This window comes from Cervus canadensis, chromosome 17 (genome assembly GCF_019320065.1).
Source record: "Cervus canadensis isolate Bull #8, Minnesota chromosome 17, ASM1932006v1, whole genome shotgun sequence".
NCBI classification, from domain to species: domain Eukaryota; kingdom Metazoa; phylum Chordata; class Mammalia; order Artiodactyla; family Cervidae; genus Cervus; species Cervus canadensis.
This window is the reverse complement of record NC_057402.1, coordinates 39,516,233-39,543,276: the sequence shown is the minus strand read 5'-3', so window position 1 is coordinate 39,543,276 and position 27,044 is coordinate 39,516,233. Positions and strand designations below refer to the sequence as shown.

General features: G+C 44.3%; 1 protein-coding gene across 9 annotated transcripts in view; it reads right to left on the bottom strand.

Moving 5' to 3' along the window:
• Positions 1-27,044, bottom strand: part of TJP1 (tight junction protein 1) — a 260,471-nt gene that overhangs the window by 223,719 nt on the left and 9,708 nt on the right. For 8 of the 9 annotated variants that reach the window (XM_043490191.1, XM_043490183.1, XM_043490184.1 and 5 more), the window contains exon 2: positions 24,758-24,890. The exons of the other annotated variant lie outside the window; for it this stretch is intronic. In XM_043490191.1, the coding sequence (XP_043346126.1) occupies positions 24,758-24,890 (133 nt within the window). The remainder of the gene's footprint in view (positions 1-24,757; positions 24,891-27,044) is intronic. 9 annotated transcript variants of the gene reach the window in all.

Below are 27,044 nucleotides of genomic sequence, written 5' to 3'. Positions count from 1 at the left end.
AGTCCTGGGTGTTCATCGGAAGGACTGATGTTGAAGCGGAAACTCCAATACTTTGGCCACCTGATGCAAAGAGCTGACTCATTGAAAAGATCCTGATGCTGGGAAAGATTGAGGGGAGGAGAAGGGGACGACAGAGGATGAGATAGTTGGATGGCATCACTGACTCAATGGACATGGGTTTGGGTGGACTCCGGGAGCTGGTGATGGACAGGGAGACCTGGCGTGCTGCAGTTCATGGGGTTGCAAAGAGTCGGACACGACTGAGTGACTAAACTGAACTGAATGATTAAAATAATTCATAATTGTACAAACTTTATAAAGGCATAAAAATTATACATATACAAATATGTATTTGTATACACATATACAAATATGTATTTGTATACATATACAATACTTAAAATGTTAAAGTTAAGTGGAAAAGAAACAAAAAATAAAAATCATTAATAATCCTTGATGCACACACACATCCCTGTGAATATTTTGGAATTTTTCTCTAGACTTTCTTTCTATTAATACCTACAGACATGTCCATGTACCTCGTAATACACACATTAACATAACACATGCATGACCATTTCAGTTGGGTCTGAAGTAAGGGCAGATTGTTCACATGCCGACACTGTCCATCAGCAGGAGATGCCAGCCGCCAAGTGAGGCTCAGAGCAACAACAGTTAATGTCACTCCTGGAGTAGGAACCATCACAGGAGCTACGGCTCAGCACCAGGTAAGGACCACACAAAGATGGTGGGTTAAAGAAGTTTTGGAAATACAGGAGGCAGAATCAGAGGGGTTAGGACGAGAAACAGTACACTTTGAAAGAACTTCAGGAAGATGATACTGTTCAACTGATGGATTCTGCAAAGAAGTCAGGACAATAGCTGAAGAAAAGGCATCTGAGAAAAGGCATTTCACCTGGTGAAATATCAGATTACGAGAAACGGAAAGAATAGGGGACAAACCTGTGTGTGGACCTCACAGTCAGCAAACTCAACAGGAAGAGAGGGTGACACATCAGTGGAAGTTCAGCCTGGTCCACTGAGAGACGGGAATGCGGGAAGAGACAGGGATGCGGGAAGAGACAGGAAATGAGGACATGGCAGCCTGTTGACAGCCTCCCCAGAGAGACGGGCCCAAGCTGAGGATGGACAGGCAGTTGGCCTCCAGCCAGGAACTGTAGTCAGTTTACTACCAGGGTCTAGCATGGGACATGAGTTTAAAGCAAGACGCATCCCACCAAGTTGTATCTGACAGCACACAGGAAATACAAAAAAGGGGAAAATCTCTCATTCTGTCTTTGCTTCAAGTCACTCATGGCAGGAGAACCAAGATTTGAGAGAAATGTCACAAAAATTGATACTGAGGGAAATTTTTAAAACTAGGTATCTGATGACACAAAGGACAGATAAACACTTGTATCCTTAAAAGAAAGAAACTCCTGACTTCTTCCATATTATCTTTGACTGTGTCTATCTACACTACTGGCAAATGCTACACATAATGAATGTCTCTGTGCTACCTGGGCAACTGCATAAGTGCTAATTTAAGACACAAAATTAAAAGCAAAACAATTCAAGGTGAAGCAACCCAACCCGTGTTTTCTTAAACATCTGTGATTAAAGCAGGAATGTGGTGATTCACAGTTCTCTGCAGGTTACCCTGGGGCGGTGCCCAGTGGTGACAGGGGGGCAGGCCAGCTGTGATCTCCCAGCCCCCTCCGCATCCCCTACACTCCTCCTCGCAGCACCCTGACTGATGCTAAATGGAGACACCCCTACGCCAAGCACCAAAACTGGAGAGACAAGGACGCTGACTGGCGTCTTTTTTTACTTTAATTACTCCTTAAATTTAAAACAGATCTAAAATTCATGAGTAATAAATTTTTTTTCAAACTTTAAACTTTTTATCTTATATCAGGTATAGCCGATTTACAAACAAGGCTGTGATAGTTTCAGGTAAACAGCGAAAGGACTCAGCCATACACATACCTGTATCCATTCTCCTCCAAACTCCCCTCCCACCCAGGCTGCCACATAACATTGAGCAGAGTTCCCTGTGCTATACAGGAGGTCCTTGCTGGTTATCCATTTTAAATATAACACTGTGTACATGTCCATCCCAAACTCCCTAACTTTCCCTTCCCCTTGGCAACCATAAGTTCATTCTCTAAGTCTGTGAGTCTCTTTCTGTTTTGAAAGTTCATTTATATCATTTCTTTTTGATTCCATACATAAGGGATGTCATAAGGCATTTTTCCTTCTCTGTCTGACTTACCTCAATGAGAAATAAAATTTTTAAAAGAACGTTTATCGTCTAAGTGTACACATGACTGAAGCTTATGGCTGAAGTGTTTGGAACTTCTAACATGGTTTTCAGCTTCAAATACAAACATTATAGGCAAAAGCTAATCAGCTTTATTACAAGGAGGGTGTGAAGAGCTGATGTGATTTGAGGAAGTAAATAAAGCTTGCAAAGACTGTCATTTGACTGAATTTACAAAATGTTCGATAATTCTAATTTCTGAAATGGCTGTGATCTTCCTATAAATCAGTCAGCTAAGGGTGGAGGCCTCAGAAGTGGTTCGAAACCACGCACGAGAGGCAAACTCTCAGAAGTGCCTGGAGAGTGATTGCCAGAAGTGAAGTCAAACAAAGCACCACATCCTCCCTGCTTCCAGGCACACTACTTCTGTTTATTACATTAAAGTGAAGTCACTCAGTCGTGTCCGACTCTTTGCAACCCCATGAACTGTAGCCTACCAGGCTCCTCCCTCCATGGGATTCTCCAGGCAAGAGTACTAGAGTGGGTTGCCATTTCCTTCTCCAGGGGATCTTCCAAACTCAGGGATCGAACCCGGGTCTCCTGCATTCCAGGCAGATGCTTTAACCTCTGAGCCATCAGGGAAGCCTGTTTATTACATTAATACCCCACAAAACACCTGTTTGTTTCCTAACACTCAGCATTTAACTCTCCTGTTAGCTGAAATCATGCCACAAACCATTTCTTCTCTCTCTCTTCAGGGGGTCCTTATTCTCAAATTTCTCCTCAAATTCCACTCTTCATATTTACCTTCTCAACCTCCTCTGCTCCAGTCATCAAAAGTACTCGACTCTGTTAGCCCCCGTCACTTTTGGCATTACTGTCAGGAATTTTCTAAAATTCTGGCATCTCGCCTGAGGTGCAGGTGGCTTTACAAGAGCCATCCAGAGCAGTGTTAACACGACCAGGAGAGGACAGTTAGGAATGGCCATTTCACAGCCCATGGTCACTCCAAACAACTTAACTAGCTCCCTTTACGGAGGAAAGACCCTGACCCCCAATATCCATTCCAACTGTCCCTCCTAGAGCCACACCTGGTCTCAATGCCACTGCTCCCCTGACAACTTCTTAAACTTCTACGCCTGGCACAAAGCTCCTGAATTCTGCACTAGGCCCGCCGACACTCTCTCTTCTGACTTCATCTCCTTGCATTATCACTCTGGCCCCAGGGGCCATCATCGCCAGGATCCTCTCATCTAGAACTTCAATTCTTACCACTCGATCTCTTCTGGACCAGCCAGCCTGCTGCGCCAGGCTGCAGAGCCTGTCTGGAGAGCGTCACACAGACCCGCTGTCCCCTGCAGTCATGGTCTCTGACCTCAGGGTCCCTCAACCATGCCCGCCATCCCTGCTCACACTCCCAGTCACTTCCCTCTCCTTCCGTCCCTCAGCAGCAACCCTGCATCATCACCTCTCCTCAGAAGCTCACCCCTCCTTCCTCCTCACCGGAGCTCTCCATGCCCTCCCAGCCCACCTCACTCTGTGCACACTATTCAGTTCTCTCTGGGCCGGGGGTCCTTACTCTGTGCTGTGAGTCCCACCCACCCGACCCCCCTGCAGCAGCAGAGCCCTCCATCTCTGTCCCTGCTCCCCCCTCCTGCCCCAATAACTCCAAAGGATCCCCCAGGCATAGAAAGATGCTCAACACTCTCCCATTTCTACAAAATGGCATATATTGAAAATGACAAACTTCTGTAGAGTAGGTTTAACACTCACCAAGTACTAGCACAGCGGTATGCTCAACCCTCACCATATCGCTTTACCTGTGCTGTCAGTAGATGGCTCCCCTGCTCTTTCCTGTAGATGCTGACTATTCTCATCCCTGAGAGGTTGATCAAGCCTCCAGCCATCCTGTGGGATCAAGGGGACCAACACTGGCTCCCCAAATTGAGGCTTTCTTTCTCACATCAGCAGCTCTGATCACCCCATCCCCGACCTGGTTTCAGCTGGGACTCGGGCACCTGCTGGGACGGCAGGTGACCCTGGACACCCAATGACTGCATTTGCTTCCAACCAATGTCCCGACAAAGAACCAGCTTTTTCTGCTGAGGGTCCTAACTCCATCTTAACCCCAGAAATTACTAGGGGTCCCTTCACCTCAACTTCACATCACTATACTTGGGAGCTGAATAAAAGCCTGGCCTTTAGGTAGCTTTACCTAGGTAGACAGTTAAGACTCTACACACAGGACATGGGCTGTCCTGCTGCAGTTCAGCTGGTCTCCTCACCCCTGGCTCCCTTGTTCCTCTTATTTTCTACCATCTCCAAGCCATCTCTCATCAAATCTATGGCAAACACCCATGCCACAACAGACAGCCATTTCATTCACTACATATTTTAAGTTCTGGTAAGTATTACAACTGGGGCTTCCCTGGTGGCTCAGTGGTAAAGAACCCACCTGCCAATGAAGGAGACTTGGGTTCGATCCCTGGGTCAGGAAGATCCCCTGGAGAAGGGAATGGTAACCCACTCCAGTATTCTTGCCTGGGAAATTTCATGGACAGAGGAGCCTGGCGGGCTATAGTCCACGGGGTCACAATGAGTCGGACAAGTCTGAGCGACTAAATAACAACACTAAGTTGTATAACCAGATTCTGAAATCTACATGACTCATCAGTGGTGAGCAAACGACACTATTACAGACCCTATTATATTTCATCATCATATATTATATATAACATGAATGCTCTATGGTTTATGCTCAGAGAGATCATCATTTTAAGGGTACAGAATATGTGAAACTGTTCAGTCAAAAACAAAGAAGGAAAGGTTACTGTCAGGTGGTCATAAACTGGAAAGTCAGACCCTGAACAAAGATTAAGGGAGTCTTAGGCTTACAAGGGGGTTAACTGGTGGCTCAGTGGGTTAAGAATCATCTGCAATGCAGGAGATTCAGGAGACTTAGGTTCAATCCCTAGGTTGGGAAGATCCCTTGGAGAAGGAAATGGCAACCCACTCCAGATTCTTGCTTGGGAAATCCCATGGGCAAAGGAGCCTGGCAGGCTAGAGTTCAACAGGGTCACAAAAGAGTTGGACACGAAAGAGTACATACACACACATATACACACAAATACAGGCTTACAAATATACTGGTTTCCACTGGATAAATTCTCTACTGTCTCATTTTTTACCATCCAAACAAAGGAACTGATATATTTTTTTAAAAAACGATCCAAAATAAATCTGAGAAAACACAGAGAAAGTTAGCTATAATTTTATATATTGTATCTTAGGAAATTAAAACAAAGAAAAACCTAGCATGCTAAAATCCCTGGGCACTATTGTACTTCCTCATGACCACACCACAAAGCAGAATTTAATAACTTCAAAAAGCAGGTATTTAGGACTTCCCTGGTGGTCCAGCGGTTAAGAATCTGCCTGCCAATGCAGGGGACACGGGTTCAATCCCGGTTTGGTAGGATCCCATTGACCGCAGGGCAACTAAGACCTTGCGCCACAACCACTGAAGCCCACGTGCCCTAGAGCCCGTGCTCCATCACAAGAAAAGCCGCTGCAATGAAGAGCCTGGGAACTGCAAGGAGGGTTGTCCTCACTCCCCACAACTAGAGAAAAGTCCACGCAGCAGCAAAGACCTAGCGCAGCCATAAATTTTTTTAAAAAATGAAAAAAAGCAGTTATCAGATACCATCTGCATGTGATGTGCAAAGGAAGCAGTAAGTATACAACCTAAAACAGACAATGCTAACACCTGACGCAGTCCAAGATACAAAACAACAGACAGAGACACGCTGAACACGCCATCATCTGGAGAGTAAGTCAGGAAACGGGACAGCCCGACTCTGTCCTCTCCTATAGGACAGTCTTGGGAATGCTACTTCTTCAGCAAAGCAGTCCTTGTGCCCTGCTCAAAATGCACCTAAACATGAGAAAGTGCAAGGAAGAGCACGTCTCTTCACTAGAAAGAAATCTAATCATCAGATGGTAAATCCAAGTGCTACGTAAAAACAAAACTTTGTAAAAACAAAATTTAGATGAAATAAAATACGGCTGCCCCAACCATTAGCAGGTCTTGCCAATCTCATTGTACCTCACTAACAATTTCAAGGAGGAAAACATAAACATTTGAACCATTTAAAATTACACAGTCCACTAAACATTCTGCTGTGAACACAGAACACATGGTGTGCTTGTTTTACAGGACATGTAGAAAGAACCACATTTATATGGAAGCCAAAGATTAAGATTTTTAAAATATGAACAGTAGCAATAAGAACATGCTGAATTATATAATTTCCAAAATGCTGAAAATGAGTTCTCAGGCCAAAATAGTAGGAAAATGCCAGTGATTATGAGTTATTGAAATAAAATGCAGTAACTCAAAGTATACAGTAAGAGCAAAAGGGAAAAACTAAAATATTTAAAAATCCAGTTCATGATTTTCATTCTCTAATTATAATACATCTTTCAAAATTTAATACACAATAGAGAATGGAGAAACAAAGTTAATAAATGCTTACAAAGGTGGTTCCTATAATAAATGCTTACAAAAATGGAAATGACTATCAAAATATGATTTTTAAAACAACTGAAAGCTAAAATCATGTTTGGAGTACAGGTATATAGCCAGTTTCAAAGAATTTCAATAAGTTGCTTTTTTAAAAGTAATCAAGAAAATAGTTGACTTCTTCCAGACAGCAGAGTCCCTAAAGCACTTTCATTTTTCATCCCAAAGAAAAAAACAGAGCCACTGCTGTCATCCTGCTGCAGCTATCCTCAATTATCAGAGTCCCCGGCATGTAAGTCACCTTCAGACAAGCACAGGGTGGCCCCGTACTGTTCTCTGCCCTCAGCAGCACCTTCTAAATACCAACAGCTTCCAGAGAGTCAACCAACCAAACACCTCCCAGGTGAAAAGGCCTTCCACTTTCACTTCCATCTTGAAGTCCACCAGTCACAAATTTAAGCAGAGGTCTGACAGGCAGGAAGTAGGAAGAAGGAAGCCTTCAGGCAGCAAGGCCCCAGTGGCCAGTCCTCCCGGGTGGCAGGTCACTTGCTGGGAAGCCCTGCCCCCAAGTGGCCACCAGATATCCTGCCCAGGCAGCAGGGAGAAGGCCATGCATTCTGTAAAGAGATCCGGGAACAGTCTCCTACCAGACTCTCTCTCTGCCCAGGCTCAGGCCCAGTGTCCTAGACCAGGTGACCACATGCAGGTAGCTGCCTGGAAGGGAAGCAGCTGCCAGGCCCACAGCTGCCTCGCGAAGGGGCCCTCGGGGGCTTCAGCCAATGCTGACTTTCAAGATCTGAGCCCCAGTTAATGGATATCTGCCCTGCTCACACCTGTATTTCACTGCTAGTGCAATACAGAAAAGATTGTGTGTGATATCTACGACCTTTTCATTAACAGTAAAGTTGTATGTAAAGGTCATGGATGACTTCCTCTGATCCTGGGGCCTACAGGACGTCCCAGTGTCCTGGCCCTGCTATGTTCCTCCTCTGCCCTGGACCAGGTCTGTGGGCTGGGACCCGCCCTTCCAGCTGCCTGGGCCTCTACTGTCATGCTTCAGTCTCCTCCCGAGGCAGAGCCCTCGGCCACCAACCTCTGCCCACCAGCCCCACATCCCATCTGTCCTGTGCCCCTGTCCACCTTGGGGGCAGGCTCTCAACACCAGGTGAGAGCCAGCTCCAAGCCCATGGGGGACTCTCAGAGCGGGGATGGTTTCAGGAACAAACAGGCCACATAGAGATCAGGGAGGACTGGGTCTTGTGTCCGCACCCAGACAGGCTCTGAAGAGCAAGCCCTCCTATGATCTATGAAGTTACCACTGAAGGGAAGTGACTCTGGAGTCACCCTCCCACACCCTCCACCAGAAAGGACACAGTGAAGAAGCAGTGAGGACACCAAAGGCCTCCTCTCTGCCTGCTGTCCTCTTAGGGCCACCCCCGCTCAGGCCAAGAGTTGGCACTACTACTGACTACCAAGTGACCACAAATGTGGGCATCCCAAAGATAGCAAACAGCAGAGACAGCAAACTACATATTCTGAATCTTTCATCTCTCCTCCTAACACTGAGCAGCTTTGGTTGCATGTAACAAATATTGGGTAAATTCTCTTTTCCTTTTTATTGTTACAAATATTTTCTAATTTTCCTTGTTATGGTTTCTTAGACACATACATCATTTAAAAGTGGACAATTTCCAAGTATATGGGGTTTTTTAACTATCTTTGATATTAATTTCTCATCTTGAAATGAGAAATTTTGAAATTTCAATTTAAAATGTTGCAGTCTATGGAATCACAGAAAGCGGCACACCGCTTAGCAACTGAAGAACAGCAGCATCTCTGCAATCACTCCCCGTGCGTCTTCAGTCTTTTAACTTTACTGAAGTCTTTTGCACTTCGCTGGTGGCTCAGATGTTAAAGAGTCTACCCACAATGCAGGAGACCTGGGTTCAATCTCTGGGTCGGGAGGATCCTCTGGAGAAGGAAATGGCAACCCATTCCAGTATTCTTGCCTGAAAAATCCCATGGACAGAGGACACTTGTGGGCTACAGTCCATGGGGTTGCAAAGAGTCAGACATGACTGAGTGACTAACATTCACAACTTTACTGAAGCTTTCAATGGCTAAGTCAAAGATCTCCCTTGGTAGATGTCACATTGTACTTGAAAATATGTGGAGTATTTTCAAATAGCTTTTGATATGATTTCCACAGTGATAAGAGAACAGATTCCATATGATTTCAATACCTTTAGACCATGAAATTTTGGCACATAAATTTATGTCCAGTTTCTCCTGGTTTATAGTCTATGGGAACTTGAACAGAATTTATATCCTACTGTTGTGTGAAAATCATATAAATCCTAATTACATTGAATTGGTTCATAGTGCTTTTCAGGTCTACAATAACCTTCTATTTTTCTGTCTACTCATTTTATTAATTTTTGAGAGTTTGATATTGAAACTTCAACTAAAAATCTTATCTACTTAAAAAAATGGTTATAGTAGAACTATATGTAACCTTGTTCTATATTTTCCAAGTCTCCTGTAAATGAGTTATCATACTTTCATAATTTAAAAAATAAAAGAGGAAAAAATGTCACATAATAACCAGGTAACCAATTTCTATATATCCTTGAAATTACAGTGTGTGTGCCCACAGACACAGGTACACTATATTGTTATTTTTTTCAGAGATTAGTTATTCTGTTCAGTGACAACTAAGGAAATCAAATGACTCAGTTCCTTGAGTTAAAAGTAATAAAACAAGATCATTTCTAAAAACGTGAAACAGATCCATTTCAGGTCAATGAGTTCAGTCACTCAGTCATGTCTAACTCTTTGAGACTCCATGGACTGCAGCATGCCAGGTTTCCCTGTCCATCACCAATTCCTAGAGCTTGCTCAAACTCCTATCCATCAAGTCGGTAATGTCATTCAGCTATCGCATCCTCTGTCGTCCCCTTCTCCTGCCTTCAACCTTTCCCACCATCAGGGTCTTTTCTAACGAGTCAGTTCTTCGCTTCAGGTGGCCAAAGGACTGGAGCTTCAGCTTCAGCATCAGTCCTTCCAATGAATATTCAGGACTGATTTCCTTTAGGATGGACTGGTTGAATCTCCCTGCAGTCCAAGGAACTCTTGAGAGAGTCTTGGACTCTCTTGGACTCTTCTCCAACACCACAGTTCAAAAGCATCAATTCTTCAGTGCTCAGCTTTATGGTCCAACTCTCACATCCATACAAGACTAGTGGAAAAACCATAGCTTTGACTAGACGAACCTTTATCAGCAAAGTCTCTGCTTTTTAATAAGCCGTCTAGGTTTGTCATAGTTTTTCTTCCATTTTAGGTAAAAAAGAATTATTTCCATAAATTTACTCGCTCAGCACACATGAAAATAATCTTTTTATTTCTATAACTTCACCCTCTTTTGCCCTGCCTGCCTGTCATCCTACTGTCCTTGGCTAACATCACCAGCAACTCCCAAACGCTCCCCTCCCTACCCTACTAGCCACTGGAGGCTGAGTTCCACTGCCCTGGACCCTCTCATAGCCCTGGAGGAGGTGCTGTCAAGAAGACGGTACAACTGTCAGCATCCATGACATGGCTCTTTGTTCTGTGACTGTACAAAATAATTACACTATTTCTCTTCTCAAGACAAAAAGTAAAAAAGAAAAACTCTGGTTCCTACTCCTTAAGTGACCCTCTCTGACCACAGGCAGGTCCTTTCCCCTCCTCCACGTACCTGGAGGTCATTCACTCCTTTCTGGAAACTGTCCTCCTCAGCTAATATCCATCCACAAATGCTCTCTCCTAGTTCCCCTCCTGTGCCCCGCCCTTGACCTGGCCATGCTCTCTGGTTCAAGCTTTAGCCCTCTTAGTTCCCAGAAGCATCCTCCTAACAGAATCGTTTTTCCCCAATGAAATGCAGCCTGTTCCCCTGCCCTCCCAAAGTAGAATAGGTGAACATGGAGCTCCAGGCTGGCGGGGAGGGTGGGGCTCTGCAGAGCTCCAGGCTCAGAACAACCTGCGGTCCCTCACAAGGCCCTGGCAGCTCCCAGCTCGTCCCCATTCTCTGCTCAGCTCCCTCAACCTGGGGACACCCCCCACCTTCCCCCTCACAAAGTCAGATGCCTCCTTCAGGTCCAGTGCCAGGTCAGTTCTTGGTGATTCTCTTCTGCGCCAGGCAGGGATGAGCATGGCCTCTACTACTGTCCGTGGTACAGTGATGTTGTTGACATTTCTGCCTTCTCTATTAAATTGAGACCATTTAAAGGCAGATCAGATGGTGGTGGTGGTAATGGTGTGTGTGTGGTGTGGGGTGGGGGGAGCGGAGAGAGAGAGAGAAAAGGGTGTGGGAGAGAGGGGTTCCAGATGAACGGAATACAAGGCTCAGGAGTGTTCTGCTGTGGGCTAGTGTCTTGCTCTGCATGAATACAAGTGAGCCATGGGGCGGGCAGTGACTAGAGAGCTGGAGGGGAAGGCAGCCACTGGCCTCCAGTCCTGCCCTCAAAAGGAACCGGAGCCCTTGAGGGAGATGGTCAGGCAAAATCCAGGAGCCGCTTTCCTGAGACTGAAATACAAACTAATGCAGAAAACTAAACTAAAGGCTTCTCCACGCTTCCCAGGTGGCGCTAGTAGTGAAGAACCTGCCTGTCAATGCAAAAGACAGAAGAGACAAGATTTCAATCCCTGGGTTGGGAAGATCCCCTGGAGGAGGGCATGGCAACCTATAGTATTCTTGCCTGGAGAATCCCATGGACAGAGGAGCCTGGTGGGCTACAGTCCATGGGGATGCAGAGAGTTGGACATGACTGAAGCGACTTAGCACGCTTCAACTCACCAGTTGGGAATTTCTCACTGGCCAATGTCTCTGAGTCTCTGGCTTCTACCCAGTTTGTTCAAATATATACACCGTATTCTGCTTCCCTCCATCCAAAGGCTTCTCATTCAGTTCTTGGAAATCGTATTTTTTATATTTCTTCCTTAAGACTTAAATTTCTAAAAGCGCCCTATTTTCTCCTCAGTTCTGACAAATAAAATCCTGCCTAAAACTAGAGCCAACAAACTTTCTAAGTAGCAACTGTTAGTGAAAAGAAACTCTGAAGAGATAAGAGATATCAGCAAAGGTCCAAGATGGAGACAAAATTCTGAGCTCCAAAAGCAACCCAAAAAGCCTGCTGTATAAAGACAGGCTGACAATGTTACAAGAACAAGAGTGCTTGGAGCCGCTGTGTTTATTAACCATTTAGAAAGTCCTTGTAAGACTGTCTATAAGAGTCCCTTAGAACCATCTGAACATTCACAGTTTAATGGAGAAGTGACCATTACAGACAATGAAGCTCCCACTAACTTGCAACTGCATTCAGACCGGTCTATGGAAGTCATGAAGTCACATCGGCAACTTGATTTTTTTTTTTCAATATTCAATTGGCTGTACTGGGTCTTAGTTACAGCATGGGGGATCTTTAGGTGGGGCATGTGGGATCTAGTTCCCTAATCAGAGATTGAACCCGGTCCCCTGCATTGGGAGCACAGAGTCTCAGCCACTGGACTACCAGGGAAGTTCCAACAGCCAGACTCTTCTGTTCCCCAAGCTGAACCCTCTGACTCTGGGAAACTGCTTTGAGTGGTAATTCTGGTGGATCTCTGTACCCTCCAGCCATGTTCCTTCCCTCGGAGGGCCGGGACTGACCACAGCACATAGGCATCCAGCGATGCAGCCACTCAAGGAGCCTGGACTAGTTAGGACAGACTGTTTCTGCTCGAGCAACAGAACCTGAGGTTGGTTATGAGGAAACACAGAACAGACCCCAGATGAAGATTCTTTCAAACTGCCAATAAGGAGATATGACACCCAGAAATGATGCATGTTTGGATGGGAGATATGGACTGGACAGAACTGCCCTGACAGTGCTGATTTCCTGCCTTGGTTATATGGGCTGCATTGTGATTAGGCAGGGAAAGGCCTAGTGTGGGGGAACTAAACCCAAAAGAGTTTAGAGGTTGTGGAACATTGTATCTACAGCTTGCTCTCAAGTGTTCAGCAAAAGACTAGTGACAAGGCATGTACTCACGCACAAACATACACATCTCTATGCAGAAAGCGGGGCAGTGGAACAAACACTGTGAAATGTTATCAGTTGAGAAATCTGGGAGATGGGTTATGGCCGTTCTCTGTACTGTTCTTATAATTTTTCTTCAAGTTTAAAAATATTTCAAAATGACATTTTAAAATTCTTCCTATTGTTTATTCTAGTATTTTTTTTTTTAATCTCTTCTTTCCTTACATCTGACAAAGACCAACAGTCAAGACCCCCAGACACGCCTGCAGGCAAACAGAGTGAGGTCTGTGAACTTGCTGCAGCCACAAGGAACCCCAAACATCTCTATGGCAGGGGACAGGGAAGGCAGCAGGGTGGGAGGTGGGAGGTGGCAGGGGTTAAGGGCTCCCAGAGCATTTGGAGAGGGACGAGGCAAGAGTGGGTCATTGCATGGTTCTGGCAAAGACCAGTCAGAATTTATAAACCAGAGGGAAGTTGGACCAGTCGGTGGTTTATCTTCAGAGCTCAGGAGAGTCTGAGAAGTGACTGTCAGACCATTTTGTCTCTGGCCTTACCTGAATGGATGTTTGGGTCTGTATGGACAGTTGTTAAGAGCCTAAACATGGACTATGGTGGCCACCATGGCGTGGAGTAGCACAGTTTATGTTTTGCAAGTTGTGGTTTCCACTTTCATTCACAGTGCCTCCTTCTGGCCCACCTCCCATCAGCCAGGCCATTGATCCACCTAATGAAATCTCTTCCTTCATTCAATAAATATTTGCCCTGAGCTCCACTAAGTCCTTAACATTATGCCCGGCATTATGAAGCTCTCTAGGTTAATGACACATGATACATCTTTGAAACTAGTGAGGCAATGAGTAGACATAAACAATGATACAAGAGATCCATGCTAGGCTGCACTGTAAAAACAAGAGACCTGATGGAAAGAGGGAGAACCTGGGGAACACTTTGTTCTAGATAGAGAAGTTGTTCCCAAGTACCACATCAGGTATAAAATCTTCTTGTATTTTAACCATGTGGTTATGTAATATTTTCTAACAGTGTATTATATACTTTACAGTCTTAAACAGAACATAATTTGATGACATGCTAAGCAAATTTTAGTGGTGCAAATCTAAATCATGCAACATAAAATATTAATGGTCCCACTTCATACACAAATCTGAAATTATACAAATGCCCTAAATTAAGAATGAGTTTCAAGAACTGCATAACTTCAAGACTGCATACTAGCAGGCTGACTGAAATGTAACCAGACCACTTTATCTGGAAAACAGAAATAAGCCACCTTATTTTGTGAGTGCTCTGGGACAATGGGTTCATGACTGTATTGTTGTTGTTGCTCAGTCGCTCAGTCATGTCTGACTCTTTGCAACCCCATGAACTGCAGCACGCCAGGATTCCCTGTCCTTCACCAACTCCCAGAGCTTGCTCAAACTCATGTCCATTGAGTCGGTGAAGCCATCCAGCCATCTCATCCTCTGTTGTCCCCTTCTCCTCCTGCTTTCAATCTTTCCCAGCATCAGGGTCTTTTCCAATGAGTCAGCTCTTCGCATCAGGTAGCCAAAGGACTGGAGCTTCAGCATCAGTCCTTCTAATAAATATTCAGGATTGAGTTCCTTCAGGATTGACTGATTTGATCTCCTTGCAGTCCAAAGGACTGCACAGTTCAAAAGCATCAAATTTTCAGCAGTCAGCTTTCTTTATGGTCCAACTCTCACATCTATACATGACTACTGGAAAAACCATAGCTTTGACAAGATGGACCTTTGTTGGCAAAGTAATGTCTCTTCTTTTTAATACGCTGTCTAGGTTTGTCATAGCTTTTCTCCCAAGGAGGAAGCGTCTTTTAATTTCATGGCTGCAGTCACCATCTGCAGTGATTTTGAAGCCCAAGAAAATAAAGTCTGTCACTGTTTTCATTGTTTCCCCATCTATTTGCCATGAAGTGATGAGACCGGATGCCACGATCTTAGTTTTTTTGAATGTTGAGTTTTAGGCCAGCTTTTTCCCTGTCTTCTTTCTCCTTCAAGAGTCTCTTTAGTTCCTCTTCACTTTTTGTCATAAGTTGGTGAAGGACAGAGAAGCCTGGCATGCTGCAGTTCATGGGGTTGCAAAGAGTCAGACACGACTGAGCAAGAACAACAATACAGTCATGAATCCATTATCTCATGTCACCGCATATCTGAGGTTATTGATATTTCTCCTGGCAATCTTGATTCCAGCTTGAGCTTTACCCATCCTCACATTTTGCATGATGTACTCTGCATATAAGTTAAATAAGCAGGGTGATAATATACAGTACTTCTTTCTCAATTTAGAACCAGTTCCTTGTTCCACATCTGGTTCTAACTGTTGCTTCTTGACCTGCATGTAGGTTTCTCAGGAGGCAAGTAAGGCAGTCTGGTATTCCCATCTCTTTAAGAATTCTCCACAGTTTGTTGTGATCCACACAGTCAAAAGGTTTAGCATAGTCAATGAAGCAGAAGTAGATGTATTTCTGGAACTTTCTTGCTTTTTCTATGATCCAACAGATGTTGCCAATTTGATCTCTGGTTTCTCTGCCTTTTCTAAATCCAGCTTGAACATCTGGAAGTTCTTGGTTCATGTACTGTTGAAGCTTAGCTTGGTGAATTTTGAGCATTACTCTGCTAGCATGTGAAATAAGTGCAATTGTGTGGTAGTTTGAACCTTCTTTAGCATTGCCCTTCTTTGGGATTGGAATGAAAACTGACCTTTTCCAGTCCTGTGGCCACTGCTGAGTTTTCCAAATTTTCTGGCATTTTGAGTGCAGCACTTTCTCAGCATCATCTTTTAGGATTTGAAATAGCTCAGCTAGAATTCCATCACTTCCACTAGCTTTGTCCATAGTGATGCTTCCTAAGGCCCAATTGACTTTGCACTCCAGGATGTCTGGCTCTAGGTGAGTGATCACACCATAGTGGTTATCTGGGTCATGAAGATCTTTTTTGTATAGTTTTTCTGTGTATTCTTGCCACCTTTTCTTAACATCTTCTGCTTTTGTTAGGTCCATACTGTTTTTGTCCTTTATTGTGCCCATTTTAGCATGAAATGTTCCCTTGGTATCTAATTTTCTTGAAGAGATATCTAGTCTTTCCCATTCCACTGTTTTCCTCTATTTCTTTGCACTGATTCACTTAGGAAGCTTTTCTTATCTCCCTTGCTATTCTTTGGAATTCTGCATTCAGATGGGTGTATCTTTCCTTTTCTCCTCTGTCTTTCATGTCTCTTCTTTTCTCAGCTACTTGTAAGGCCCCTCAGACAGCCAGTTTGCCTTTTGTATTTTTATTGGGGATGGTTTTGATCACCACCTCCTGTACAATGTCATGAACCATATGGGTCTTGACTGTGCTTCTCCTGGGACATCACACTGATGCTGGGGCACATACACCTTTCACGGAATGCCAGATCGATCGTAACTTAACCCCTTCAGATGTGGCTTTAATTAAGCATTAACTGTCTGGTCTGTACAGTGGTGAGCTCCAGATTTGCAAGGGTATATAAGTGGACCTTGCCAGTTACTGATACAATGCCCACTTCCTCCTTCTTGCCCATCAGCAGAACGTTACTTTATCCCCTGTAGCCTTGTGCTACCAACACTTCCCACTTCTTATCCTTCCTCAGAACTGGGGAGGACAACATGACACAGTTCCTGCCAAACAGACATAGGAGGACGTCCCTAAGCGAACATGATCTCCTCTGAAATAACTGGACAAAGCTTCCTGGGGACAAAGTCTGCCCCTTTAGGCTGGCCTGTGCTTCTCAATGGAAACACTCGATATGAGGGTAGTCCTGCAGCAGACATGCAGAGGCCACAGGAGACAAGCCTGAGGACCCAGGCCTACAGACTGAGGGGCCTGCACAGGTGGAGAGAGCTGGGTCTCATCACAGCAGAGGGCTGCTGGGCCCATGACTGCCTACCCTAGACATCTACTGAGAAAAATCTTTGGCAGCTGATTTTATTACTATTATAAATAACATTAATAAATGACTGTAATTCAATCACCCAACTCTTACATTCATATAGCTATTGTTTGTTTATGGATTTTTTTTGTGTGGCACTTCTTTGGTCAAAAAGCCCAAGCTAAGCAAATCAATACATATCATTTGCCAAATCCTGGTCCAGGAAAAGGCCTGATGATAGAAATGGGAAGGGGTAAAGGGAGCTCAGGGGAGGGTTTCTATGCTTGTAGGAGAGACTCCCCTCCTTCTGGACTTCATCCATGTGTATGTGAGGCCTGTACCACACTCATCTCATGACAATCCTACTGATGAAGTCCATGCAGAGGGGAGAGGAGACAGTGGAACTGGACTCACTGAATTTAGTGAGTCCTGAAGATCACCCCACTAGATTCTGCACCTCTAGGAATGTGACCTGATAAACATCCTAAAAGTTCAGGCCACTGTGAGTCAGTGTTTAACATGCAATCAGGAACATTTTCACTGCCTCAAAATGTGAAGGACATGGCAATTTTGAGAAAAGAAGCTGCCATAATCATCTCTTCCACCACCACCACCATCTGTACCACTACCATCACCTCCATCACGATTACTGCCACCACCATTATTATCACCATCACTTCCATCACCTCTACCATCACACCTCCACTCCACTGCCAGAACAACTATCACACCACCACCACCACAATCATCACCATCACCACATCCATCACCATAACACCACCTCCATCACCACACTACTACCACCTTCACCACCACCACCTCCATCATCTTCACCACCCCCATCACCACACCACTACCATCTCTACCACCACAACCACCTCCACCACCTCCATCACCACAACATGACCATTTCCACCACCATGACCACCTCCACCACCACCATCTCCATCACCACCACCACCACCATCTCCATCACCACCACCACCCCCATCACCACCACCTCCTCCATCACCACCACCTCCTCCATCAGCACTACCTCCTCCATCACCACCAGCCCCATCACCACCACCTCCACTACTTCCACCTACATCACCACCACCACCTCCACCACCACCACCTCCACCACCACCTCCATCATCACTACCACCACCTCCATCACCACCACCACCACCTCCATCACCACCACCACCTCCATCACCTCCTCCATCACCACCTCCACCTCCTCCATCACCACCTCCATCACCACCACCACCACCTCCATCACCACCACCACCACCTCCACCACCACCTCCATCACCACCACCACCACCACCTCCATCACCACCACCTACACCCTCCATTCATTCACACCACCACCATCCATCATCACCACAACCTGCACCCCACCACCTCCTATTCACCACCACCTCCTCCGACCACCCACCTCCTCCACCACCACCACCTCCATCATCACCACCACCTCCACCACCACCACCATCTCCATCATCACCACCACCTCCATCACCACCTCCACCACCACCACCTCCATCATCACCACCACCTCCATCATCACCACCACCACCACCACCTCCACCACCACCACCTCCATTTCATCACCACCACCCACCACCTCCATCATCCACCACCACCACCACACCACCTCCACCACCAGCACCTTCCATCATCACCACCACCACCTCCATCACCACCACCACCACCTCCATCACCACCACCTCCTCCATCCACCACCACTCCACCACCTCCATCATCACCACCACCACCTCCATCATCACCACCACCTGCACCACCACCACCTCCATCATCACCACCACCACCTCCACCACCTCCACCACCACCTCCACCACCTCCATCACCACCACCACCACCTCCACCACCACCACCTCCACCACCACCACCTCCACCTCCTCCACCACCACCTCCATCATCACCACCACCACCTCCACCTCCTCCACCACCACCTCCATCATCACCACCACCACCACCTCCATCATCACCACCACCACCACCACCTCCACCACCACCACCTCCATCATCACCACCACCACCTCCATCACCACCACCACCACCTCCTCCACCACCACCTCCATCATCACCACCACCACCTCCATCATCACCACCACCACCACCACCTCCATCACCACCACCTCCTCCATCACCACCTCCTCCATTGCCATCACCAGTTCCATCACCATCACCACCACTTCTACCATCACTATCACCACCACAATTACCACTACCAACTCCATCATCACTGCCATCACTTACATCACCACGACCACTACCACCTCAATTACCTCCACTAACCATCACCACATCCATCAGCACTTCTACCACCATCTCCACCACCTCTACCACCACCACCACCTCCACTATCACTACCATCACCACCACACCATGACCATCACAACCATTACCATCACCTCTGCCACCACCACCACTATCACTTCCACCTCCACTATCACCAACACTACTCCACCATCTTAATCACCATGACCCTCACCACCATCTCCACCTCCAACACTTACCTCCTCTACCTCCATCAGTACCACCATATCTACTTTGGTTATAAAAAAAAAACGTTCCCCTTATTGCTTCATGCTCAGGCATATTCCCCGTAACAGGAGCCTGTCAGGGAGCGTTTAACAGGAGGCTTCCTGTGTGCTGTTTTTGATCTGTCATGAATCCTCTGTTCCTTATTAATTCCTGAATATTCAGGAATTAAGAGGAGTGGCAAATGGCTCCCGGGACTGAGGAATGCATGCATTTCCTTCGTTAGTTTTTCCATACGGTGAAAAGTAACTATTTACGACCTTATTCCTTTTTATGGACCATACAGTAAAAGTGATTATTTACAACCCTCTCTCTTTGATATGGATTGTCTTATGTTTCCTTGATAATTTGTAAGTCTGGATTTTTTACTTTACCTTTGCTGATAAAAGCTACCTTGTAAGACAGTATATATACCCACACTATGTTGAATAAAACACCCTTGTTCCATCAGAGCTTGGGTCCCCATGTCTTTCTTTCTTTCTCTCTCTCTCACTCTCTCTCTCACTCTCAGGCTAATTCTTTGGAGCGCAGAAGCCCACTGAGCTCACTTTTTTGCCCGGGCTTTCAAGACCCCCTTGAGAGGGCACCCTGTGCTTACGGGAAGCAGTGCAAGCCCTGTGTCAAGGGCTTTATTGGTTTTCTGTGTAAACCAGGGAATATCAGCCACTTTCTCTCTCTTTCACTTTCTTATTGTCGACTCCAGACCACCAGGTTCTGGTCCATTAAAGGACCACAACAGGAGCCAATATATGAAGCTGCTTTCTTTTCCTGTATGTCAAATGAGGGACATTATTTTCCATGTCCTTTTGCTCCTCAGCCTCACCACTTTAACATTTCGTGGTCTCTCAGCTTTCCTCTACTCAGCTGCCATAGCTATTGAAGCAGAGAGTTAACCAACACGCTCAACCAACAAACACTGAATGAGCAGAGACCTGTCATGCTCAGCATCTAGGAAATACAAAAGACACGCTTGCTGCCTTTGAGAAGCTGAAGCACATCATCGGAGCAGACTATGCACCGAGAGGTGAGAATGCAGTCAGGAGATGTGCAGATGGCCTGGGGCCAGCACCCCCAACTGCACAGAGATACCCAAAGAGAAGAGAAACATGCCACGTCATTAGAGCTCAGGGTGACAGGAGCGGAGAGGACCCACGAGGCTCACTGCTGTTTCTTCTAAACTCTCCTCAAATAAGGCAGCTGTGGGGGTCAGCAGGGAACAGGGAGCAGCGGGCTCCTCCCACCAAACCAGGAAGCAGGGTAAGCTGGTGTTCACTGTCCCCCGCCTCTTCTCCCTCCACAGACTCTACACCTTAACTGCCAGCTTGTCACTCATCTGTCAGGAACCAGTAAAGCAAACCTGACACACGGTCAAGGTCAAAGGGACATTTAGTTTTAAATCAGGCCTCAGCATCCTGCACATCTCACAGGAGGAGGTAATGGGGAAGAAGGAGAAAATTTCATCACTGAATTTCCCACAGGGGTACATGATCCTCCAACAGCCTATACAGATGCCCTTTTACCAGGAGAAAATGTTTCTTTTCAAATGTGAAAACTGCTGATCATTACAAAACCAGAGAATTATTATTCATGTAGCAGTGAAATGTGACTTATTGGCCCCAAGATGTAACACTACAAATAATATCTTCACATATTTTCCTGCGTCAGGACAAATACTCCTGGAAGGGTTTGAAACAAGTATCATTTTGCCTAAGGGTTCTCAGTGATGACTGAATCCTTCTTTCACTCAAGGCTAAGTGAACAGAGACATAAGTTATTAATTAGTTCATTGTTTCCATTTATTGTGCAGAGTTTTTGTAGTATTTCTCTGTTGGAAGAAAGAGAAACTAGCAATCAAGGTTTACACCCACAAAGAAGGAAATAAATTCCTTAAGTTCACCTTCAGAACAGCTTCCCAAATGGAAGGAATCCCACCCAGCTGGCTCCTATTTTAGGGGGGAGGAATAATTAAGAAAAGCCATCAAATTCCAAGCAATCTGTTGAATTTTTAAAGTATCACTTAAGATTCTTTGACAATACACTTCAGGATCTGAGAGGGAGGAAGGGACAGAAGTGAAAATGCAACCCGACGGCTCTAAAATTGATGGCAAGGACACTAGAGTGACATGGAAGAGCTAAGAACAGAAACACCATTAGCTAGATTGCCAGACTTTTCTTCTTCATATGGATTATCAATACATCACTGAATCACCCCAAGGGAGAAATGGAACTTGTCATTTCATTTATATAGCATTTTATACATGAAAGTGTTGAAGAATGGCTCAGGTTTTCTAGGTGTTAACACATCTTCATAACAGACTCGTCCATTCCAGGCCTGGCCTGAGAAAACCATACCAACGTCCCTGGGAGCTGTCGGAGGACCTCAGCAGACTGGATGGATTCCAGCCCCCTCAAGAAAATGGGATGTCAATCAATGATGCTGCAGGGTTTACCAAATGAACTGGAAAGACCATTTCATTAAATCCCCACAGAGAAAGCTAAAACAATCACCTCTCCCCAGGGGTGAAATGGCATCGCTCTGATGCCAGGACCAAAGCCAATGGTCTCAGCTGGAACTTGAGGCCTCTCAGCCAGAAATCAGGACCTTGACACCATGGCAAGTGGACTTGCTGCTCCACTTGCCAAGTTCTTCCAAAATCAATAAAGACTGTATTTTTTCTCAGGCAAAGTTAGAAGCAAAGTGTAAAAACACTACATGTTACTCTGCTGGTCACACAAATTTGACATATATCCACATGAACGAAGTTTTAGTTCATGATCATGAACTAAGTTTTAGTCTTTCAATTTTAAGGCTCTCTGTTTACTGTGGCAGACAAAGGAAGCCACAGAGTTAAGAAGAATTTTGACAATTTAAAAATTAGCATACAGTATGACAAATTTTCCAGTCTGCTTGAACTAGAAGAACATCTCTAAAGAGAGTCCTGCAATGGCTGAGCTATATGCTGACGAAAGTGAGGGTGTTTGCTCCTGTCCCATTGGAAGTCATTATGGACCCTTTCCCAAGAAGCATCTGCCCATTAGACTTTGTGGCAAAGGTTTTAAAATCTGGTTCTCCACAATTATATGGTAGAGCCAACTGCATTAAAGAATCAAATCTAAATGCCTTTTGCTTCTTATGAAATCCTTTTCTAAACTATGTTTTTTAAAAGTGTAACACTCCTTAAAAAAAAAGATGAAATTTGAAAGTTGGGGGGGGGAGTCCTTTTTCAGCCCCAGACCAAAGATACTCCATGTCCTTAAGTCTTCTGGATACTACAGTATCATCTGACTGCAGCTTGTGGTAGAAAGTGGGAATAGCCAAGCTGGGAGACTGTCCTTTCTATTATTTTATTGTTCAGAAAATCATCAGTTCATTGCTTTGCTAAAAATGTTACATGTTCATTGTAAAAATTTCTGACAATATAAAAACGTTAAACAACAAAATATGAAATTGCTGCCCCTCCAACCGTAACTGCAAAAACCTGAGACAGAAAATAAAGTCAAATTGCAAAAAATACAAACTGATTGTGGTAATTACATTTCATTAATACGTTCCCATCACTGACAAGTAGATGAACTGTCAGAACGTGGCCTTTCAATGCACTCTGCAGAAAGCAGAACACCAAAGTCAGAGACAGCAGAGTGTGTGCAGCCGAGTACATCCCATATCAGCACCACGGCTCCAACCCAGAATCCACTTTCCTGAACTCAGCTGTAACTCTCCTTGAACCTCAATGTCAGAATCTTTCTCCAGAGACACACTAAAACGTTTCACTTCTGAGATAAAAGTCAAATAGTAAAGATCATCACAAAGAAATAAACTAAGTTTGCACCTGGCCAGTGCTATTTTTCCCATGCTTGGACTGTAAACGAACTTCAGCCAAATCAGCTCTTTCATACATAAAATGAGACAGGAAACCTACCACCAATAATTTGTAAACATGATCATGACAATAAAAAGATAACTCTATTCACCAACTTTTCCTCACAAATGAAATAATCTATTATCTGAGAAACTGAAGGTAACCTTATAAGAAGTTAAGCTTTCCTCCTGTCACATTCCAGAAAAATTTTAACATCTTCCCCAACCACAAAAAATTGTTTAAGCAAGTAAGCATACTTTATGATATGCCAAATTAATCAATTAGCTGATTATGCTTCAGTAATGATAATAATGATAACATTTAACATCATACAAAATAATGTGATGGAATTTCAACTCTCATTTGTATATTATTCTCAAATTTGAATTAATAAATAATTAAAATTTATTTCTCAGTTCACTTTTAGACAGACTTCTATTTTCTTCTGTCACTCTCGCAGGTCTATTCAGTAAGAATTTACCATCTTTTTACCTTTTTCAGTTATTGTTTGAACATCTTCTGATAGGTCACATTTCACCTTCTTAAGTCTGACATGGTCAAGTGTACTTTTAAGTAAAATAGTTGGGTAAAATTATCTTAATGAATAATGAACATGTTGGAAAATGAAGGGAAAAAAACCCAAAATATCCACTATTACTAAATAAATAATAAATAATAAAACTAAATAAAATTTTGTTTTCATCAATTATAGGTAAAAGATGCTGCAGTTGTGTCCTCAAAAAAGACAGGCTTTACTTCTATACTTTCTAACTGCCTCTTGAAACAATAATGGTCAGTGGTATTTTCATAATTCTGAATTTGTGAGAGCTCAAAAAGGGGAGAAATTAACATATCTTGTCTAAGCATCCCAAACATCCATTAATTTGCCAATGAATCCTACAGCACATACATATGAAAAAAATCTCACAGCTGGTTTTCTCACAGATAAAACCCTAGTGTTTCCTTTATGGCATTAAGCAGCTCTTCTAGACCAGGACAACACAATTAACAGGAAAGAACAATGGGGCCTGAACACCGGTGATCTCTAAAAACATCACAAATTTACCATACACCCTTGTGAAAAACTGCCACCTGGCCTGGTGAAAAAAGACCACTAATGTTAACCACCAAGTATGAAACGAAAACACCATCGCTAACTGAACCAGGATCTGTTCTAATATAATAATATGAGGGCACCTCTATTTTCCAGAACTACCAGGAAGTTGGGTGTTTGGGGTTCATCAAATACTTACATCTGTACCAACATTAACATGTGGATTTGTGATTTTCCAAGAAATTTACTTCATACACTGACCTTAACTCAGTTTTTAATGTAGAGTTCAGGAAACACATCTTTATCTTGGTCTGTGAACCAGAATCATCATTATGAACCACTTATCACAAACATATCTATGGGTACTGGTTAAGAAAGTTATGCCAGTTGGTAACCTGTTGTGTAAACCAGTTTTTACTGAAAAATGCTTAATACAAAATAAGCCCATTGCCTTCTAATGATAATTTTTAAAAATCAATTTTTTCATATGCTTTGAAAAGGAAGAAAAGTCTTAAACCATCCACTCACAGTGAGTTCACAGAAATCGATGCTATCGAGGCTCTTGCTTCTGTGCAGTCTCCCTTTAATTCGTCTTAAAGAAGGCTTTCCTTGGCTGATACTAGAAGTAGCACCACTGGGGTTTTCAGAGGACGGCGTTACCCTGCAAGAAGAGGAAAGCACTTAAGACGACAGGCTCGCAGATGAGCACATTTCTCAGTACGAGGTAGACATTTACTCGAGAACAACTGTGGAAAAGCCATCCTTTTACAGCTAGAGAGCTAAGAACCACAGTGGAGCTGCCTTCTATCAGGTGCCTTTCTAGATATTTCTCAGCAGCTTGTGAGTTTAGAAATCTCTAGTGACAGTTCAAATATTCCAACATAGGATCCACTGAGAGTCAGCTCTGTGACCATCAGAGAAGCAATCAAGACTGGATGAAGTTTCCTAGGTGACTGACAAGCGCTGTTCCCTGGGGTAGCTATTCATCAAGTGCTCAGCTGGGCGCCTGGCACACCAGTGCACCAGCCATCATGTGCACCAACACAGACACTGTTCAGGAGGCTTTTGTTAAGCATGAAAATAGCCTTTAAAAATCTAACCATGACAGCCGACACTTAATTCAGTATTACTATGGAACCAAGAAAATACAGATAAGAAGAAACAGCACATAAACTAAACCATCTACAGAACACACACTGGGCTACGTGTTCACACATACAAACACACACTCCAGACTGCCATGTGTTCTCCTATGTCTGTGCCACTGCTGGTGACAGTCCTAAAAAAGATGCCTTGGGAATCTGGGAGGAAACTGCTAAGATTATGGTCTTAGCAATAATAAAGATAAAGTAATGAGACTGATTTGTAAGTGTGGTCTGGGAAAAAGAGCATTCTTATTTTACGCTCAGAGCTTCTATTTGTAATACATTTCATGTTCATGAATTTATCAACCTTCACACCATATTTAACTTCTGCTATTTAAAATGTTGTTTTCTGGGACTTCTCTGGCGGCCCAGCCTTTATGGCTCCATGCTTCCACTGGAGAGGCCATGAGTTCAATCCCTGGTTGGGGAACTAAGATCCCATATGCCTCTCGACCCAAAAACCAAAACACAAAATATAAGCAATATTGTAACAAATTCAATAAAGACTAAAAATGGTCCACATTAAAAAAACTTTAAAAAAATAAAATGTTTTCTGAAAAGGATAAGCTATGTCTGCTACTGCTTGAAAAGGACACAAGGATGACTACTAGCAAAATAAACTGAACTTAATAAAAATAAGATAGGAGTAGATACCATAAAAAAGACTTGTTTAGGTACACCTACAGTGGTCTGGAGGAAGCACAAGCTGGAATCAAGATTGCCAGGAGAAGTATCAATAACCTCAGATATGCAGATGACACCACCCTTACGGCAGAAAGTGAAGAAGAACTAAAGAGCTTCTTGATGAAAGTGAAAGAGGAGAGTGAAAAAGCTGGCTTAAAGCTCAACATTCAGAAAACTAAGATCATGGCATCCGGTCCCATCACTTCATGGCAAATAGGTGGGGAAACAGTGGAAACAGTGGCTGACTTTATTTCTCTGGGCTCCAAAATCACTGCAGATGGTGACTGCAGCCATGACATTAAAAGACGCTTACTCCTTGGAAGGAAAGTTATGACCAACCTAGATAGCATATTAAAAAGCAGAGACATTACTTTGCCAACAAAGGTCCATCTAGTCAAGGCTATGGTTTTTCCAGTCGTCATGTATGGATGTGAGAGTTGGACTATAAAGAAAGCTGAGCACAGAAGAATTGATGCTTTCAAACTGTGGTGTTGGAGAAGACTCTTCAGAGTCCCTTGGACTGCAAGGAGATCCAACCAGTCCATCCTAGAGATCAGTCCTGGGTCTTCACTGGAAGGACCGATGTTGAAGCTGAAACTCCAATACTTTGGCCACCTGATGCAAAGAGCTGACTCATTTGAAGAGACCCTGATGCTGGGAAACATTGAGGGCAGGAGAAGGGGACGACAGAGGATGAGATGGTTGGATGTTATCATCGACTCAATGAACATGGGTTTGGGTGGTCTCCAGAAGTTAGGGATGGACAGGGAGGCCTGGCGTGCTGCGGTTCTTGGGGTTGCAGAGAGTCAGACATGAATGAGCGACTGAACTGAACAGTTTAAAATAAAAGTACTCCATCCGGGACGCATGAGACAAGTGCTCGGGCCTGGTGCACTGGGAAGACCCAGAGGAATCGGGTGGAGAGGGAGATGGGAGGGGGGATCGGGATGGGGAATACGTATAACTCTATGGCTGATTCATATCAA